This window comes from Vombatus ursinus, unplaced genomic scaffold (assembly GCF_900497805.2).
Source record: "Vombatus ursinus unplaced genomic scaffold, bare-nosed wombat genome assembly UNPS02014812.1, whole genome shotgun sequence".
Lineage (NCBI taxonomy): Eukaryota > Metazoa > Chordata > Mammalia > Diprotodontia > Vombatidae > Vombatus > Vombatus ursinus.
The window spans coordinates 62,687,252-62,708,729 of NW_020954590.1; the positions used below are offsets into that span (position 1 = coordinate 62,687,252).

General features: G+C 36.2%; 1 protein-coding gene across 2 annotated transcripts in view; it reads left to right on the top strand.

The window, feature by feature from the left end:
- LOC114054258 (E3 ubiquitin-protein ligase RNF125-like) overlaps positions 1-20,701 on the top strand; it is a 34,923-nt gene extending 14,222 nt beyond the window's left edge. The window contains exons 3-7 of one of the 2 annotated variants that reach the window (XM_027877439.1): positions 2,038-2,129; positions 4,056-4,064; positions 4,772-4,862; positions 14,151-14,258; positions 18,125-20,701. In XM_027877439.1, the coding sequence (XP_027733240.1) occupies positions 2,038-2,129; positions 4,056-4,064; positions 4,772-4,862; positions 14,151-14,258; positions 18,125-18,211 (387 nt within the window). In that variant the 3' untranslated portion in view covers positions 18,212-20,701. The remainder of the gene's footprint in view (positions 1-2,037; positions 2,130-4,055; positions 4,065-4,771; positions 4,863-14,150; positions 14,259-18,124) is intronic. The other variant, XM_027877440.1, reaches the window with a different exon arrangement.
- Positions 20,702-21,478: the final 777 nt, after the last annotated feature.

Genomic DNA, 21,478 nt, shown 5'->3' on the forward strand with positions numbered 1-21,478 from the left:
AACCATCTGTCTGTTTCAGCTCTTCCTTTTCAGACAGTGACACAAACAGTTCCTCAGCTAAAGAGGCTTGAATCCTCTGTCATCTTTTTCTTTTTTTCATCTTTTTCATTCTTTTTTTTTTTTTTTTGAGGCTATCAGGCTTAAGTCATTTGCTCAGGGTCACACAAGCTAGTAAGTGTCCGAGGCCACATTTGAACCAGGTCTTTCTGACTCCAGGACCAGTGCTGTATCCACTGTGCCACCTAGCTGCCCCAACCTTTGTCATCTTTGACTCTTCTTCTTATCATGCTGTTCCTCATACCTAGTCAGTGATGACTCTATCAATTTTTCCTTTGAAATGATTCTTATACTTTCCCTTCTGTGCTGTTCCTTTTTGGGGGTAGGGGTGAGTTCAGGTTCTTCTCCTTGCTTGGGATACCCTTCCTTCTCCTCACAGATTATTCAACTCTAGCCATCCTTCAAAGCCTAGTCCTAGCTTAAGTCACTCCTGCTCCAGGAAACCTTCCGTGACTTCAGCCCTCATTTGATTCTTGCTTCTCTTGTTTGTTTGAGTGGTGGTATAGCACTCATACTATGTATATCACATAATGTAGCTGTGACCTCATGGCAGCTATTGTGGACAGTTGTCTCAGGCTGTTGCTGTCAATCTTGTCCCCAAATAGATTATCAGGCCTTTAGGCATTATTAACTAGCACATCGGAGCACATAACAGATGCTCAATAGATATTGATGCTCAAATGAGTATTGTGAGCCCTAATTTTAAGTGCACAAGAGGAGTGGAGTTTATCTTGGTGATACAGAGTTTAAATTTAAAAGTGTGGTCTAATTTTATAACAGGAGAATTGTATGGTTGAGTGTTGAATGTTCTAAAATATATATCTGTTTCAAGGCAAGCAGATTCTCCTCTCTGTACCTCCCCTGCTTTTGTAGCTGTCTCTAAGATGGATATTGAGAAAGCTTAACTCTGTTTTGTCGTTATCATTTCTTTTTAATCCAGCCTTGTCCGGAAACTGCAACATCCTTTGACATCATGGATTTGGGGTTTGAGGTTTAACTTCTGTAGCTTTGATGAATCAGCCCATCCCTGTACCGCTGCTTTGGGTACAAAGCTTCCTTTGACTCAAGATGTTATCAGTACCTAATGAAACACTTATCCAAACTGATGTTATGTAGCAACACGTCCCTGATAGTTAGGATTGCTAAATTGATAACCGTAATAAAAAAAAATATTCCTTATTGTTGACTGGTGCAAATGTAATACACTAGCCATCTTTTGAGTATTATCTTAATGGAGTTATTATGGCATGTGTTGTGAATTCATATAATGTTAATGAGCATATAATAAACCCACCACATTCTGTCTTGCCCAGGACTGTACTCACAAGGTTTCTGTCCACTTACTACATTCCAAAATTTCCTTATTTTTAAAAATCCATTCTTGTATAATGAAATCAGAAAAAGTATAAAATGATTGCATAATTTATTAAACTTCAAGTGACATATGAACAGGTCAAAGTGATACATTGAGCATCAGGTTATTTTCATTTTTACGCAGAGTTTTCAAAATTTTGGTAGTACATTAACTCAGATTGTACTGTTACCATGAATACATTCTTTTAAAGACCTGGCCTCAGAGTAATTCACAGAGTGCAGTCAGTTCGTGGAATTGTAAAGGGCCATGGGGATAATTTAGTCCAGGGGTGAGGCACCTGCGGACTTGAGGCCACACATGGCCTTGTAGATCCTTAAGTGCAGCCATTTGATTGAATCCAAGTTTTTTCTGTAAAGGTGTCAGGTTCCCCACCCCTGATTTAGTCCAACACCTCATTTTGCAAAGGAAATTGAGGCTCAGATAGGACCTGAGACTCAAACCCATATCTCCTGATGCCAAAAGCATTGATTGTACTTTCTACTCTATTGTGTGGCTTCTTATGATGCAAAATGAAGACAGTCATTAACTGGGCAGAAAGTAAATAACTTGTAGGAAATTCCTTGCAAAAAATGGACTTATTTAAAATGCATTTTTTTTTAACATAGGTATGTCTCAGTGAAATGAGAGCTCATATAAGGAGTTGTCAGAAATATATAGAGAAATATGGACCTCTTCAAGAGCTTGGAGAAGTAACAAGGTAAAATGTTTCAGTGACATGAAGCTTATTAATGAATGTTAATTTATAAAGATTTTAATGAACTTAATTTATTGAATTTCAAATTTTATTTTTAAAATGTTACGGCAATTGGCATTCTGTTAAGTAAGCCTCACCTTCCTCATCCATGAAATGAAGGTAGTAATTCCTGTAGCGTTTTCTTCATTGGGCAGGTAGATGGCGCAGTGTGGATAGAGTGCCAGGCCTGGAGTCAGGAAGACTTCAGTTCAAATCTGCCCTTGGACCCTGAGTGAATCACTTAACCCTGTTTGCCTCAGTTTCCTCATCTGTAAAATGGAGAAGGAAATGGCAAACTACTCCAGTGTCTTTGCCAAGAAAACTCCAAAAAGAGGTCATGAAGAGTCAGGCATGACTGAAAACACCTGAACAACAAAATCTTCATGGGGTTGTTGACAGGTTCAATGAAATTATGCAAAGCAAAACTTAAGGAGTTATATGAATGTTGGGCATTATTACTAGCAAGTACCTGTAACATTTGCTATTAGTAATCATTTGGCTAATTTTGATGGGGAAGAGAAAGGAATAAGAATTTATATAGCACTTACTATGTATCAGGCACTGTGCTAAGTGCTCTACAAATATTACCTGATCACATCCTCACAGCAGTCTTACAAGGCAGGTGTTGTTATTATCCCCATTTTACAAGTCGAGGAAACAAGCAAGCCAAAGTGTCTGGGCTAAGGTCACACAGTAAGTATGTAAGGTCATATTTGAACTCAGGTCTTGCTGGCTTCAGGCCTACGCTGTATCCACTGCACCCTCTCGCTGTCAGTGTTCAGCATCTAACATTTTATAAAATCCCTTTTAGGAGTATAGAGATTGGATCTATTTCCCCCCCTCAGTTTATGCAAGAGGAAGATGTTACATTGAGGAAGAACCAGAAATAGAATGCAGAACTGAACCTTCTGACCAAACATTATTTTGACTGTATTTTGACCCAGAGTTTCATCTTGCAAATCATAGTTTAAAAATTCTTCTTTTCTTCTCCTAAAGTGCTTGTTTCCCTAGTCACTTCTCTTACATTTTGCTTCCATTTCATAGAAAAGGCTGGGAAGTGGTTGGTATCCTAGATGCCATATAGTAATCTTAATATTAGGTGGGTATTTATTCCTGTTGGAGCCTTTTCCCCTTCAGGCAGTTTTTTGGCAGTTGAGATGGCAATTAGCTTTAGTACAGTTTTCAATGAAAATCCATATCTTTACTCTGTTGATTAGAAGAGTGTTTTAGATCTGTCAGAATAATTGAAAACCCTGTACTCTTTCACCATCGAGGAAGTGGTACAAGCCATAAACCTTCCCTACATATTGTGCTTGGTTGAGAAGTCAGTGTTTGTGGTCATGAAGCAGTGAAGTCAGAACATTAACTCAGCTACTTTTTTGATCACACTTATACTACCTAGGGAATTCAGCTGAGTTCTGGTTTTCAGAAAACCTAAGCTAGAACACTGAGAAATTTAAAGAGTGATTATTTGCATTGCAATGGATACTTCCCTTTACAAAATTACTCGCCTTTGGGTTTATTTAAATAGCAAAAGCCTAGATTCAGTTCACAAAAATTTACTCTACATCTTTTCAGCAATATAACAGTCTTGTAAAAGAATGAATTTTGTGTGGGGCAGGGCATGGTAGCTGCCAGTTTTAGCATTCAGAAACTGTAGTAAATTGGATTTCACTTCTTAATGAATTAATAATAAACTAAATGGGCTTCTAGAATAAAAGTACATTTTGTCTGCATATCACCTTTGAAATACTATTAAAACAACAGGGAGATTGCTGAAAATAGACATGTTTTGAGAACAGTGTACTTTTGTAGAATAGAGAATCTGAAGTCTCTTGTTTTTCTCTCTATATATATTATTATTTATTTTATTTTTATTTTTTTGTCTAGGCAATTGGAGTTAAGTGACTTGCCCAGGGTCACACAGCTAGTAAATATCAAGTGTCTGAGGCTGGATTTGAACTCAGGTCCTCCTGACTCCAGGGCTGGTGCTCTATTCGCTGTGCCACCTAGCTGCTGCTGAAATTGCTTCTTGAGGAGGAGTTAGGGTTCCCTCTTTGGCGTCCGGTTTTGTGCTCTACTGCCATCTTGAATGTGGTCACCCCATATTCTTTACGCCTTGATGCATATTATTCATTATATATTTAAATAATGATGATATAAATTTAGTTTTCCATGTGAAGGAATAATCCAGAAATCATCAGGGAATATTTGGGTCAGGGAAAGGTAACTCAGCTAATAGTATTGGGTGGGGGGTGCATTGCTGGGTTTTGGGGAGATAATCCATGCAGAAATATGAATATAAAAATAAATCTATGTACAAATGCAAATGGTACTTTTCTTCTTGGAAGATTAAAATACTTTGACCACATCTCATTATATTCTGCTCAATATGCCTATGGAAAATTTAGGAAAGAAATTTTATTATGTCCATTATATAGATAGGGAAACTGATGCACATTAAAGTTTAAGTAATTGATCAATGGTAACATCAAATCAATGACAGGGCTGGGACTAGACCCCAGATCAACTGACTATGCCAGTGTACTTTGCTGTTTCTTATTAAGTCGCCAGTACATTATAGTTGTATTTATATCTGGTTCCAGATGCATGTGTCCATTTTGTGAGAAGGAGTTGGATGAAGATGGCTTGCTGAACCACTGTCTCACTTCTCACAGATCAGAAAGGAGGCCAGTGGTATGTTGTGTGGTTTTTTTTGGTGGTGGTTGTTCCTTTATCTGCTTATAATATCTAAACAGAGGACAGCTGTTAACAGATTCATTCATTAGGATGGTTTTTGCGGGTTTTTTTTTTTTTAAATTTTGGTGAGGGGTTGTCTATAAAAGATTCATTGGTGTGGGGAATTCTAAGTGCAGAAACACTATCCACTCATACAGATCAGCAGCTGCTGTGTCATTTATAATCTTAGACTCCTTCCTGAGGCAGTGTAAATGTAGGTAAATTCCCTGTGTTCTCAGAGCCAGTATATATCAGAGGCAAGATTTGAACCAGGGTCTTCCTGACTTTTTGATAGGCCCTCTGTCCCACCGTCCTACTGATTGTCACTTTTAATCTGTTGGCTTAAACAGGTTTCTGTGTGTACAATTACTGTCTGTACAGTCTTGTCCTGCATGAGCCCAGGCCTCTGTTAGGAGGAACTTCATTCTTATCCTGACTATAGTAAACTAAGAAAGGCTCAGTGCAAGTAGGTTATTTCAGTTGACAATTGACATACAGATGTGACCCAGATTAATTATTTGCTAATAGTTATTCTGTTTAATTGAAGACACAGTTCCTTTCAAAGGAACAAGTTTCTTTGTGGTTGAAGATGTAGCTAATCAAAAGGAGTATGATTATGTTACATTGTAAGAGCATATAGTGCAGATCTAACTTTCATATGCAAACATTCATCAAACTCTAATTTTTGCAGTCTGTTAATATAGGATCTAACATAGGGGCATAGGTAGCTCAGTGGTTAGAGTGCTGAGCCTGAAGTTAGGAAGACCCACGTTCAAATCTGGCCTCAGATCTGGGCAAATTACTTAACCTCTGTTTGTCTTAATCTACTGGAAAAGAAAATGGCGAACCACTTCTGTATCTTTGCCAAGAAAACCCCATGAACAATAAGGTCCATGGGGTCACAAAGAGTTGGACATGACTAAACAATGACAGAGTCTAAAACATTTTTATCTTGTCAAAAGACCTATATTGCATTTTTTTAAAGGAGCATATTTTGGCATTTTTTAACTCAGGGGTGACTTTTCTCCACATGAAGTTGGTCAGTCACAAATTTGTGCTCCATTTTCTTGACGAGTCATTTCTATGCTTGCTTCATAAAAAGACTTAATTATGATTTAACATATTTTGAAGAAGTTATACAGCTAGAAAAGTAAGTAGTTCTTAAATTTCCTTAGATACCATCTTACACCTATCAGATTGGCTAAAATGATAGATGTCCTTCAAATGAGAAATGGCTAAACAAGGTATGGTATATGATTGTGATGGAATACTACTCTGATATAGGAAATGATGAGCTGATTGATTTTAGAAAAACATGGAAAGACTTGGACCCTATGAAGGAAGATGCTGTCCACCTCCAGAGAAAGAAAAGAAATATGGTCTTGTGTGTGTGTGTATGTGTGTGTGTGTGTATGTGTGTGTGTTTGTGTTTAATTGTAGCCTTCTCTAATGCAGAGTGGGGAGGGGGAAGGGAGGAAAAAAATTAAAAGTGAACAGCAGAGAACAAAAAAAAACTTAGAAGGAAGCACAGAAAAGCTGGGTAGCTTTGAAAACAATGTGTAGTATTACATATTTTTTTTTTAAAGTAAACAGTTTGAAATGGAACTTTATGGTTGTATATTGAATCCTTTCATGTTCTGCTGTATATATGGAACTGTTCTCTTTTTTCTCTCATTTTGTATTTAAGTTTAAAGTTAATTTAAAATAAATTTCCTATGAGAGCTTCCAAAAACAAAATATGGTGGAAAAGGAGCTATAAATTTCTTATGTTATCAGATTTGCTGTCATGACTTCTCCATCTGTCAGAACACTCATAGACATTGGAGAGTTGAGTTGCCTTCTTTGAAGGAGACTATCATAGGAGAATTAATCTTTGAAAGCTTTATGGTGAAAGAGCATTCAGTTTCCTGCGCAGTATGGTAGCTGGGAACGAGGACTGCATTTGGAGTCATAGGAGATAGGTTCAAATCTTGCTTCTGCTGTTTTTAACTTCAACCTTGGGCAAATCTCTTTAACTCTTTAGGCCTCAGTTTCCTCATTTGTAGAATGAAGGGGTTATATTACATAAACTCTTAAGGTACTTTCCAAAGTTAGAGCTATGTATAATCCTATATCTGAAAGAATGTTGCTTAGTACATAATATATTCGAATAGTTGTGTTCAAAATTCATGGGGTTGGCTTGGAGGGTTAGTATTCAAATTATTGAAAGAAGCCAAAAACAGCTCTTGGAGGCTCATGGGATCTTAGGTACAGAGTTTGAAGAGACCATAGAGGCCACCCAGTCCAACCTGCTCATTTTACAGATGAGGAAACTGAGACATAAAGAAGTTAAATGATTTGCTCAGGGTCGCACAGCTAGTTAATATCCGAGGCAGAATTTGAACCCAGGTCCTTGTCTTCTGAGCCATGTGCTCCATCTACCACTCCAGATTACCTCAATTCAGATGGAATTGTAAAACTACCTTTGAGAAAAATTTGGTGTTAGGTGTTATTACAGTTTTAACTCCAAATATGTTTGTCAAGTTATATTAACATTTAGAGTTCACCTCTTTCCCGAGTGACTACAATAAGACATGGGCAGGTTTTGGAGGAGGGAATGTTAATTGGGAATCCTAATTCCGTTTCTAGGGAAGTTACAGTCGAGATATGGTTTTTAGAAGCAGATTGCAAGGAATTGAGAAGTGAATGAAATGACTCCAGAGTACTGAAAATGAAATCTGTTACCACCTTTGGGAGGAACAGTTGATGGTCTTAAGATGCAGAATGAGATGTAAATCTTTAGACATGGCCACTATGGGAATTTGTTTTGCTTGACTATATACATTTGATACAAGGATTTTGTATTAATTTTTTTCATTTGGGAAGAGTTGAAAGGAGAGGGAAATGGAGATAGGATTTCCCCTCACAGAAAGAGAAGGAAACAAAAAAGTCAGAAGGAATCACAGACAAGCAGGATAGCTTTGAAATTTATACTTAAAAAGAAGAGCAAGGTCTGATTTATAGAGACTTATGGGTTGAAATATGTGTATATGTATGTGTGTGTGAGTATTTATGTATGTATGTATGTATGTATAACCCTTTCCTGTGCATATATGTGTATTGAAATGCCCATTTTATTTTGTGTAGGTTAAGTATAGAAAAAAAATTGTGAGTGAAAGATGAAGTGGAAGCAATAACAATAATAATAACTAGCATTTATATAGGGTTTTAAGTCTTGCAAAGCATTTTATAAGTAATACCTCACTTTAACCTCAACACAACAACCCTGTAAGGTAGATGCTATTATTATCCTCATTTAACAGATGAAAGAAAGTGAGGCAGACAGATAGTAAGTGACTTAATTGCCCAGGGTCACACAGCTAGGAAACGTCAGGTCAGATTTGGACTTGGGTCTTCTTGACTCCAGCATTCTATCCACTGTGACACCTAGCTGTCTCTGATTGCAGTGGGTGTCGAACAATTTTTCTGGTTTCTTTTTAGAGTTTTATTGATGTCTTTTTACATCATGCTCATTTCTGAAAATATCTGTCCCCTATTCTGGAACCCATGTTATTATGGACTTTTAAAAAGTCACCCTTTGTTTCCTATCTCTTCGGTTAATAGAGAGAGGCGGTATGTTCTCATCTTTTCTTTTCTTTTTTTTTTCTTTTTTTTTTTCATCTTTTCTTTAGGGCCAAACTTGGTCATTATAATGTCATACAATTCGGTTTCATTTTATTGTTTTTCTATTTACATTGTTGTGGTCATCTTGCTTTCTTGATCCTGCTTAACTTTATTCTGCATCAGTTCATATGACTCTTCTGGTGAATCCTCTGGCATCTTTTCTAACAATATAATGATATTTCATTACATTCATGTACCACTATTTGGTTAGCCATTCTTCAGGCAGCAAATACCTACTTTGCTTCCAGTTCTTGACTGACACAAAGAGTTTCCATTCAACAGTTTTCAGGATATAAGGTAAAAACTCAAAGTTGTGTCCATTTGCTTCCCTGCATTAGTTATTTGGAACAATTTTTCATAGGATTGTTAATAGTTTGCAATTCTTTTTTGAAGAACTGTTCATATCCTTTGACGACATTTATTATGGAATGGCTTTTGGTCATATGGTTGTATTAGTTCTTAAATATCTTAGATATCAGACCTTAATTCAAAGACACTTGATGCTGAGATTTTTGGCTAATCAACAGTTTTTTTATCCTAGTTTTGAGCTTTCTATATTCCTTTCTCCTATATTATCATCTGAACCCTGTCTTTACAGACCACAGTTTTCATCATAAAAATCATGAGAAGGGATTCTGGACCACTGATAAAGAAGAACAGGGCTCGAAGTGCTAGATTTTTGTAATTATTTCTAGGTAAATCATCCATGTCCAGATTTCCCAAATAAATGGTCAAAAAAATTTTAGCGTCTATAATATATTGCCTACTCATGATGCCATTGATTTTATTCACTCATTTAAAAGGAGGAATGGCATCTTGAGGAATCTTAAAAGGATCCAGCATCAGAAAACAGAGAAGCTCTTGGGTTCCTACATAAAGATGGACCTGAGTTGGTACCTTGTCCTTGCCGAGAACTTGTTACACCTGACTTAAAGTCATGTACTTATTTTATATATATTTATAGATGCCAAGGAGCACTGTGGTTAATTTTTTCACCTTGTCTGTTTTGTTCCCTTTAGTTTCCATAGTTACTGCTACAATGATTTCTGGATTGGGTTTGCACAGAATAATTTTGCAGTAATAATGTAATATCATGTTGCAACCTGCTCATTCCTTGCCTTAATGGAAACCAATGCCATTTCTAGGTATGAAGAAAGGTGATTGTTAAAGCTAAACAGTCATGAGCAGTGTTGTAACTACATTCTTGTGTATTTTCAGTAAGCAGAGTTAATGCTTTCTTGACCCTGAAACCTTCATAGATGTCATAGAATTGCTGTTTTAGAATTTACTGAAGTGTTTATCAGTTAGGTCTGACAATTCCTTCTCTCCTACTCAGTAAACTCTAGTGACAGTCAATGATCTCTAGCCTCACACATGCATTCACCTTGTTATTTAAATAATCTGAGCCCTTACTACCTGTCTAGTTTTCTTATACATTACTCTCCCTCCATGCACTCTACAATCCAGCCATATGGCCTCGTTGCTGTTCCTCCCCAACACCCATCTGCTTGCCTTTGCATGGTCTATTCCTCATGCTTGGAATCTACTCTCTACTCACCTCTGCTTCTTGGAATCCCCAATTTAAAACTTTGCTCATGTACCACCTTCTCCATGAAGCTTTAGATGATCCCCTAGCTTCTAGTGCCTGCCTGCCCCAAACCACCTTGTATTTACTTTTCATGTATTCTATAATACAAGCAGCTAGGTGGTACAGTGGATAGAGTGCTGGGCCTCAGGTTAGGAAGACTCATCTTCATGCGTTCAAATCCAGCCTCAGACATTTATTAGCTGTGTGACTCTGGGTATGTATGTTTCATCTTTCTTCTCTTTCCACATAGGGTATCATACCGTTACCTGCCAATGTTCTGTCCAAAGGGAATGTAAATTTTAATCTGAAACGTTAAAAAATTTTTTTTCTCTTAAAGACTAGCCTTAACCCCAAATCACTCTGGTCCCGGACCAAGACCTACTGGGTCACTGTTCGGACCCTGATTGGCACAGAATGAACATAGGTAACAATTGTTTCTGTTTTGGCCAGAAATCCTGAGGGTCTTCCCTTCCTAGATCTTTTTTTTTTTTTTAAAGAGGGCATTGTAGGGGGCATCTAGGTGACTCAGTGGATAGAGCACCAGCACTGGATTCAGGAGGACCTGAGATCAAATCCAGCCTCAGACACATAACACTTACTAGCTGTGTGACCCTGGGCAAATCACTTAACCCCATTGCCTCACCAAAAAAAAAAAGAGGTCATTCTTTGCCTCATTTTTTATTAAACCTTAATCACTGAATGCATGCTGCCTCAGTCAAACTAAGGCTTGTTAAAGACCGAAGTCCCACACTGCATTCTGGGCCATCTCCAGTTGTCCTGATCCCTATCTGGCCATTGGACCCAGATGGCCCTGGAGGAGAGGGTGAGATTGATGATTATTATAATGCACAGCCCTCCCTCACTTAAATCCGATTCATTTGTATATCATGGCATCACCTCCCTGATGACGTGGTCCTCTTCAAGAATGAAGGGCAAAGAGCTAGTCATGCCCTGTCATCCACACCAAATTGACTTGAAAGTGAGGCATGACATTTGTTCAAAGGGGAAAAATTAAAGAACATGAACTCTTAATCAAACAAGATTTTAGTTGAATCTATTGTAAATGTTTTGGGCTATACAGATGATGACAACCCTAAAATCTTATTCTCCTACCATCTTTTCTAGAAGATTAGATCCTCAATCATCACCTGTCTTTCTTCAATTTTTGTTGTCTATCTACTGATTCCTTCCCTACTGTTTTCAAACATGGCCATCATCTCCACGCTTTAAAAAAAAAACTTTTAGGGGCAGGTAGGTGGTACAGTAGATAGAGCTCTGGCCTTGGAGTCAGGAGGACCTGGGTTCAAATCTAGCCTCAGACACTTGAAACTTACTAGCTGTATGACCTGGGCAAGTCACTTAACCCCAATTTCCTCACCAAAAAAAAATACCCTAAAAAAACTTTTAGTAGGTTCTACCATCCCCTCAAACTATCGTACCATATCTCACCTCTATTTCTCAGCCAGATTCCTTGAAAAAGTTATCTGCCAATTGCCTCCATTTCTTCTCTCACTCACTCCTCAATCATTTCCACCCTGGCTTCCAACCTTATCTCCCAACTGCAGCTGCTTTCTCCAGAGTTACTAATTATCTCTTAATTGCCAAATCTGGTGATTTGTTCTTAATCCTGATTCTTCTCAATCTATGTAATGTAGTATATGTATATACATATATATACATATTTCTCTGTGTGTGTATTATTATGTGGTTATATATATATATATATGATTAAATTATTTTCCAGTTATAAAGGGAAACACACACTTTGATCACAGCAGAGAAAAACTTTGGTGAGCATACACATCTTTCTATTTTATGCCTCTCCTGATGTGTATGATGAGAGAGGATTATTGTAATCTTGAATGATTTTTTGGTGTAAGAGCATTTAAGGCAGTAGCATCTTGGTATAATGGCTAAAGAATTGCACTTTGAGTTCAGAAGACCTGAGTTCAAATCCCATAATCCCACCTCAGACCCTTAAGAGTTGTGTGAACCCAGACAAATTATTTAATTTCCTTGTCTTGGTTTCTTTATTAATAAAATGAAATTAATAAAATAATAAGACCCACTTTACAGGGTTGTTGTAAAGATCAAAAGAGAAAATGTATGAGAAACACTTAGCAAACTTTAAGGTCCTATATAAATGTTGGCTAGCTACTAAATTTCCTTCTACTAAATCACGTGCTTTTTTTATAATTAATGAACAATAAGAACAATGGGATCTTGTTTTCTGTAAGCCTTTCAGTTAATTGCAAAATCTTAAAGATGCAGTCCATTGTTAATATCACTTGCAAAAGCCTGCTTGTTTCCTAAAATCCCTTCATGAAAGATACCTTTTATTCATATATAGCTGACTCACATAGTGATTTTGTATAGGTGGTAGAATAGACATATGGGTCAGTAGTTACTTATGTTTTCCCATTACCTATTTTTTATATTGGTAATGGTATTAATAATGGGGTTTTTTTTGTTCCTTCTGAATCTTCCCTCCTTCAGATAACTTGTATATCGATCCCTAAGGGCCTCCACAATTGTGTAGGAAAGATGCCTTGTCCCATGGGAACCTCAGTGGACCCAAAAAGTCAAGAGCACATGGAGACCTCAGAATAATAAATCTGAATTCACCAGGACCTAAAGCAGGGGTCTTAAACCTTTTTTGTGCCATGGACCCCTCTGGTAGTTTGCTGAAGCTTACTGAATAATGTTTTTTAAAATATCATATCCATGGGATTACAAAGGAAACCAATTATATTGAAATATAGTTGTCAAAATATTTTTTAAAACAAGTTCACGATCCCTAGCTTCTGTTGGCTAGTGGGTATCTCTGTGAAGCAGCCATCTCCCTTAGGGGACCCCTCCATTAGGGGGTTGCCTCCCTTAAGGGGCTGCAACTTCCCTTAAGGAGGAGACTGCTTGGTGTGTTACCCAGAATAATGCCTTTACTTGGGAAAAAAAGAAGTTCATGGACCCTACATTAAGAATGTGTGGCCTAAAATAAGAGTGGAAAGAAGGCGAAACAAGTTCATACATACCCAGTGGAGAAAAAGGAGAAAAAATAATAGACAAACGTAGTTGGAAATTCAGGTTCCTGAAGGGGAAAAAAAATAGCAAAATGAAAGGTTGTGACAACCTGAAAGAAAAGAGGAAAAAGAAGAGAAGAAACATAAAGAGAAAAACAGCAAAAAAAGAATGTCATGGAAATAAAAGGAAAAGAAGATAGGAAGAGAGGAGGAATAGAATAGGGAGGCAAGGAGACAAAAGGGAGTGGCAGAGAGGCAAGATGTACATAACATTTTTTTGAAGTACTGATCTAACCTACCAGAAATTTTGTATGCCCCCCCAAAAAAATTGGCTAGCAAATTTTAGTTTTATTCTTTTGCTGCCAGATGTTCAAAGGGAAGGCAACTTGAAGTAATATTAGTAACTTGAATTTAGGAAGTGTTTTAAGATTTGCAAAGTGTTTTTTTCTCCACAGTCCTCTGAGGTAAGTAATGGAAAGTTTATTATCCCTGTCTTATAGGACACCTACTTATTTTTGTTCTCTCTCCTTTTTTTTTTTTAGGCAACTGGGGTTAAGTGACTTGCCCAGGGTCACACAGCTAGTACGTGTCAAGTGTTTGGTCTGAGGCCAGATTTGAACTCAGGTCCTCCTGACTTCAGGGCCGGTGCTCTATCCACTGTGCCACCTAGCTGCTCCCTTATTTTTGTTTAGAACCAGAAACTCTTTCAGTTATATTATGTCCAGATATGAACTCTTAATTTTCTCTCCTCTCCGTCATCACCTGCTAACTGCCTGTGGTGGGGTAGATTAAGTATGACTTTTATTGAGGCATAAGTGAAATGGACATGCTGTTCTGATATCAAAAATCATAAATAAAGTGATCCCAAAATAGACTCAGAATTAAAGTACTTTTTGTTAGACAGTTTCAGATTTCTCTAGCCTAGCACAAATAGCTATCTCATTTGCCAATATTGTCTTCTCTGTTTATTTACAGTTCTGTCCACTTTGTCATTTTATACCTAATGGAGATTCAAGCAACACCAGTGACAGTTTGATCCGGCACCTGCAAATCAGACACACAATGTTTTATGATGAATTCATTGTAAGTAAACAACTGCATCCTTTTTTCCTTAAATTGTTATGGTAATTAAATCTTTATTTTTTTTCCCCCAAGTCAGACAAACAAAATTCAGGAAAGAAAATTATCTGCAGTCTTAGGAGCTAGTATTTGCTAAGACTTTATAAAAACATACTTCATCCATTTCAAATATCCCCAAATAATTTAGGTGGGCAAGAGCTACCCCCCCCTTTTTTTTTTTTAAAGTTTGCAAAGAGGATTTGCTGTTCTCATCTGAGCCTCAGCTCTGTGAGTTAGGTACTCCAAGTACCTAAGAGCAGCTAGGTAGCACGGTGAATGATACGATGTTTGACTTGGAGTCAGGAAGATCTAAATTCAAATTATGCCATAGACACTTAGTAGCTGTGGGACACTGGACAATTCAGTTAACCTCTTTAAACTTCAGTTTCCTCATATGTAAAATGGGAATATTCATAGCATCTACTTCACAAAGTTGTTGTGGGGATGTTTTGTATACTTTAAATCTAAATGTAAATGCTAGTTATCATTTTTGTAAATATTATTTTCCCATCTTATTTTTCTAGTCCCCTCATTTTTTAGTTAAAGTTAAATAAGTGTATTAATTCTTCTAAAATATTTCTTTCACTTTCTAATGATTTCCCACTTTTCCTTTTCCAATAGAACTTTCCCTTACAACAAAGTATATGTAAACAAAATAAATCAACCTTGGTCATGCCTAACAATATACTATATAGCTCATTCTATAGCCCACCACTTCCCTGGCGAGGGGAGGAAAACCTGTTTCGCTAACAGTTCACTAAAGTCAGAATTAGTCCCTTCATTCCTCAACTGTTGTTTTCCTTTGTATTGTTGTGGTCACTGTGTAAATTATTCTTCTAGTTTTGCTCGCTTCACTCTGTATCAGTTCATACCAAACCTTCCCAAGTTTCCCTGAATTCTTTATATTTTTAACTGCATGATAATGTTCCATTAAACTAACATATGTTAATTTGTTCAGCAATTTTCCAATCGGTGGGCACCAGCTTTGTTTCCAACTCTTCACTTATCATGAAAAATGCTGCTACAAATATTTTTGTATTTGTGAAACTGGGGTTTCTTCTGATTGGTCACTCTGCTAATTCAGATCATAATCCTTCTGAGCTTTATCATGACTTCATTAGATGCAATGACAAAAAGAATTCATCAGTAGTTGATGAACTTTCTGATTCTAAGAGTATAAGATGTATACTACATCACTAAGTCAGCATCTGTAGCCTTTCTGGTAGGAACCTCCAGAACTTGTACTGTTCTGGTAAACCTTGGAATAAATCAAGGTTATTTGCATGTCAAGATTAGTTATGAATGGGACTTTCATGGAAATATAGAAATATAATGTTAAGCAAAATGATTAGTTCTATTGGACAGTGGTTGTTCTCCAAAGTAGGGGAGACAAGCCCTTTCCAATCTAGATAAAATTAGGGGTGAAAATAATTCACTATATAACAGAATCATATTTTAAAAAGAGAGAAAGATATATGTGTGTGTGTGTGTATATTTATTTATTTATATATATATGTATGTATGTATGTATGGGGGATGGGTAAGTAGGGCATTAGATAGAGAGATAGAGTGCTAGATCTAAAGTCAGGAACACCTGAGTTCAAATGTGGCCTCAGACAATAGCAGTGTGACCTTGAGCAAGTCATATAACTCTATTTGCATCAGTTTCCTCATCTGTAAAATGACCTAGAGAGGGAAAGGGAAAACTACTCCAGTTATCTTTGCCAAGAAAACACCAAATTGGGGTCACAAAGAGTCAGACGCAACTGAAAATGACAACAACAGCAACCCCACAATATGCATCTTCTTTTTTAATGATGATATAATTCTATTTTCTTATCAAATTAAAGTCAGAGTAATGGTTATCAAGTGTAGTGAGGTAGCTTATTGTGTTATTCTAGTTGTTTGATGTTATAATAAAGGTAACTTTATCTGCTATGCATGAGCCTAGCGTTTTGTCCCTTACCTTAACGGAACACAAATTGGTTTCATTTCATCTCTTATAGTTGCAAACATCCAATGTACTAGGATTGAGGTGATAGAACCCAAACTAGTTATAAATACAATTCCATACTCTTTAGGTAGAAATGTATATAGTTTTCTTCATCAGTAATGGAAATAAGCACAAAAAGTAAGTAGGGTCTCTCATTCTGCCTAGACACATATAATATTGTGTGTAGTTTATATATGAAGAAAACACTTTTAGCAGAATTAATATATTTAGGTAGAAAAATCAGTTTGATTTTCCCTTAAATATAGGAAATAATAATAACTTGTGCATGTATGCACCTGTATATAATATAGCACCTACTCTGTGCTAGACAGTGTACTAAGTACTTTACAAATCTTAACTCATTTGATCCTCACAGCAACCCAGAGAGGTAGTCACTATTATTATCACCCTCATTTTACTGTTGAGGTAACTGGGGCAAAAATAGTTTAAGTGACTTGTCCAATGTCACACATCTAGTAGTTGTCTGAGATTTTAACTCTGGTCTTCCTGACTCTAAACCCAGATTTCTATCCACTGTACCACATAGCTGTTAGGAGAGTACTCAAAGTAGATTTACATATAATTTTTGAAAAGAAAACGTCATTGTAAAATCTATCCTCATAAAATCTCTAAGTTAAAAATTTGATTATTGCTCCCTTAACATTGTCATTTTAGAGTTTTATCTTTTTCTAGGCTTTCAGATCTTCTTATTATAATTACCCATATATTTTGCAAAAGGAATGAACAACAAGGATGAGATATGGAAGTGTAGTATACCCAAATCTTAGGAAGGGATTAAATGGAAAGGCCTAGGATTACTGAAAGAAGTGTGTAATATAAGAGAAATTGAACAAGGCAAATAATTTGTCTCTATGGGATTGCTGGGTAAACCATAAGGCCCACTTCATTTTGGCACAGAATGCTACAAGGCTGGAATATGGGTAAGCTCCAGGTAGTCTCTTTTGTTCCATACAAAGTCAAGAATGTGTGTGTGTGTGTGTGTGTGTGTGTGTGTGTGTGTAGGTGTATGTATATATATATATGCATGTGTGTGTATATATGTATATATACACACATGTATTTGTGTAAATATATATGTACATATATATATATATATACATATTTATTACACTTACACACATTCTTCTTTGTTTTTTAACCAGAGAAGTAGCAATGGTATAATGTTTTGAGGACTAGCCTTGGAGTTAAGAAGACCTGGGTTCAAACCCTACTCTGATACATATCAGCTTTTTAATCATGGGCAAGTCATTTAACTTCTAGTGAAGAGTCAACTGTCTAAGACTATGAGTTATTGAGGAGCTGCTGGTTCACATGGGTGGGAGGAGTTTCCAGACTAGTGAAGCCAAAGACTGAGACCCAAAACATTATTTTGTGTTTTCCCTTGTGGATTTCAGTTGAAGTCTTTTGGCAGCTGATGGACTATAGACTTCAGTTTGGAGATCACTGACTTAATAGGATTCAGTTCCAATTCTGACTCATAATGGGGCATATGCACAGCTTGGGAGATTGTTTTCTTTTCAAGGTGTTGACATTAAGGCACCTCAAAATAGCATTCAGTAGTACAACTGAGAGCCAGCAAATCATATTCCAACTTCTGCTTGATCCCATTGATTTGATTTGGTTCATGTTTGTAGGTGGAACCTAGTAAGGTCTTGTTGGCTGCTAATTGGTTTGATAATGATTATGCCTGTCACTCTGAATTGATAGTACTCACAAGGCAGATTGGATGAATTTAGAATTAAAAGACAAAGCTATTTAGAAAAAAAACAGTACCTATCATTTTGCTTATCTAAAAGTATTTTTTTCTCTATTTCAGGATTTTAATATATTAGAGGAAGCTCTGATCCGAAGAGTCCTGGACCGGTCGCTTTTAGAATATATGAATCATTCAAATAGCATTTAATTCTGCCAGTAGGAGGAAAAGTTTTCTATGGATTCCTTTGCACAGTATACTAAGATGCTGCTTTAACAATTAAAGGGAAATCTTTAGCCTTTAAAAAAAAGCACAGATGTAACAAACCTTTAATGTTTGTATGTGTCTGTTATTGTGTTTATCTGGAAATTTAAAAACCGCTATCCCTTTGGTGATTTATATCCATATTCTCCTGTTGAGATTTTCTGATACTTAGTAGTAACAATTATCTATATCACCCAGGAGGTTTAGGGTGGGTACCAGTAGCGAGCATGCTTGAGGGAGGAGTTCTTGTTAGGAGGTCAGACAGATTTTGGGGGAGGGATAGTTCCATAGATGAATAATAAACTACAACACTGACATGATAAACATCAGGTTTCTTTATATAAGAAAATAGAATATGAATCAACAACTTGTTGATATTTAAGAAGAACTTGGAAATAGTTTCCATTCTTAATATTTAGCTTCAAAAATACTATTATAAATATATAATTTGTTGGAAGTAAAGAAAGGAAATATTGTGGTAATTGATAATATCCCTTTTACTAAGTTGTATACTGTTACTTAGTACTGTAACAAATACTGTAATAGGAATGTATTCTTAATGCTTTCATTTTAAAAATATATCTACCAGAAGCAAAATATTTTTCAAATATTGGCAGTTAATTTTAATTATTATTAAGAGATTTCTATAATGTAAATAAGTTTCAAAATATTATGGCCTGATATTTGACATGTAAAAACAACCTGTTTGACCATAGAATTTTTTTGATGCAAAACTCTTAAGGGTTGATTTTTCAACTAAAATGGTATATTGAACTATGAAGACAATCCTTTCAATCCCTGAGGGTAAAATTTTATTCAGCTAAGTTTCAGTTCAGTGATTCTAATCAGGAATGGACTCTTCTGTTTATTCCTTCTGTATGAGGGCTAATTATAATATGGAAACTTAAAGAAAGAAGAAAGGACTCTCATTTCTTTAGAGTCCTGGTGACTACTCTCCCATCATTTTTAGATCTAATACATATTTGAAAATTTTGCAGGAGTATATAGGAACTGAAGAATATAGAGACATGAAATTCGGGAAATTCAAAATCTTCATTTTGGGAAATTAATTTTTCTTTACTAAAGTGCCTAGTTGAGTTTTACAACCTCTGCCTTTCCTTTTCTGTAGAAATCTTATTAAGATAGACTGTAGAAGGAAAAGAGAGGATTCTGAGTCATCCAAAACTGGATAATTAGTTTGAAATCTAATTAGCTTAGAAGAAAACTTGGAGATGATCCAGTTAAACCCTCATTTTTACACAACAGGAAATAGACACAGAAAAGTGACATGACCAGCCTAAGGTTATGTAGCTCATTAACTTTCTATTATATCACTCTAAGTAAGAAAGAAAAGATCAGTATTACCTAGTATTGACTAGTCTACTCTCTAAGCTTTAAGTTTTTGCATCTATAAAATGGGGGTAAATAATACCTTCCCTGCCTACCTCATAAACCATTAGGAGGATCAAATGAAAGGAGGCATGTGAAGGTGCTATAAAATGTAAAGCACTATACCATTGCAAACTGTCTTTAATTCAGACTACTGGTGAGGTCATCTTCAGATTTCACAAAAATGTTAAGCTCAAATTTTTAATAACATGAAAGTTTTAAAAAAAAGACAACTTTATAATGTAAGCAATATATTTAAGCTTAAATATATTGTTTTAAAGCCTCCCACATCTAAATTCTTCCTCAGATCCCCTTTTGTAATGTTTTTTCCATTGTGATCACAGATTAGGAACTGTTTATCAATGAACATTCTGTGTTATGTGAACTCTGATTTAGCAAAGTCCAAACTTCTAGAATTTTACGCCAAAATAATTACAAAGGGGTGATTTGTTAAGTCAGTATTAAAGTGACTTAAAAGATAAGAACAACAACAAAAAATGTCCACTTGTCAGCTCAGTATTCTTCCAGCTGTCCAGTGATGCAGTCCAGAAGAGAAAATACTTGTGTTTCTTTTAAGAATCAAATTATCCCACCCCTATGTGAAAGCTTTGGATGGGATAAATGTTCTCTGAGATTATGGGTTGGAGATATAGGTTGAGTGTGAATGAGTGATAGAGACAGGTCTAGAATTTCAGCTTCCCAGGCCTTGTCTAGGTCTACAGAGTCACACTACTCTGATGTAAGTGAAGCTTACCATCGTAGATTCATGAAGCAAGTAAGCTTATTGTTATTGAAGCTAATGAAAGGTGATAACAATGTGGTTTGTGTCCATAAAGATAGAGGTCCTAAGATGTCTTAAGAAACCCACTCTTGTTTCATTCCTCAACAACAAAATCTGTAATTGTCAGAATTAAAAAGTTAACAATTATTGATTTTCTTTTGTAAAGATGTCTTATTATGAGAAACAAAGGATGGCAGGACCATTGCTTTTGTTTAAAGTGTCTATTCATAAATGCTGACCTTCAATAAATGGTCTTCCTAAACCTACCCTGATTTTGTGTTCTCATTCAGAAACACTTACAACGCTGTAACCCAAGGTGATCACAGAGACATTTCATACATAATAGCTCAGTGGACAAGGGTGGGATGGAAATGAACAGTTTGTAAAGAATGAGCTCTGTCATCTTACCAATGTTTGTTGCTCTGTTACATGTAGCTATCAAGATTTTCCCCTCACCTCTGCAATCTCTCAAGACTTCCCAATAGAATCTGGGATAACAGCTGTTACTGCCAACCTCACATCTTTCTCTTTGCTGTTTGGTACCCTAAAAAAGGGAAATATATTTTTCCTCTTTCCCCTAGAATATCTTCATGTTGTTTGTCCTTCATTCTCAAAGACTAGAGACTCAGTTTTCATCTGCTGTTACCAGCCTCAAAACTACTTAGAGAAAGAGAGCCTTGAAGAGCCTATGCTCTAGAAAGTTAATAAGCATTTGTTAAGTTTCTGCTATGTACCAGGGCATTATTTTATTATAATTACATAACATTCAAGTTTCCAAACAATTCCTCTCCATTTACATTGTTGAAGTCATGTATATGTATTTTTTGCTCTGTTCTGCATCAGTTCATATAAGTCTTCTCATGCTTCTCTGAATTCTCCAAATTCATTGCTTCTTATAGAAACACAATATTCCATTATATTCATGTACTAAAATTTGTTTTATTATTCCCCATCCGATGAGCACCTGCTTTGTAAGTTCTATGCAACCCCAGAAATGAGCATATCTTTAAGATACTTGCAGTGCTGTTCTGCATACATTATCT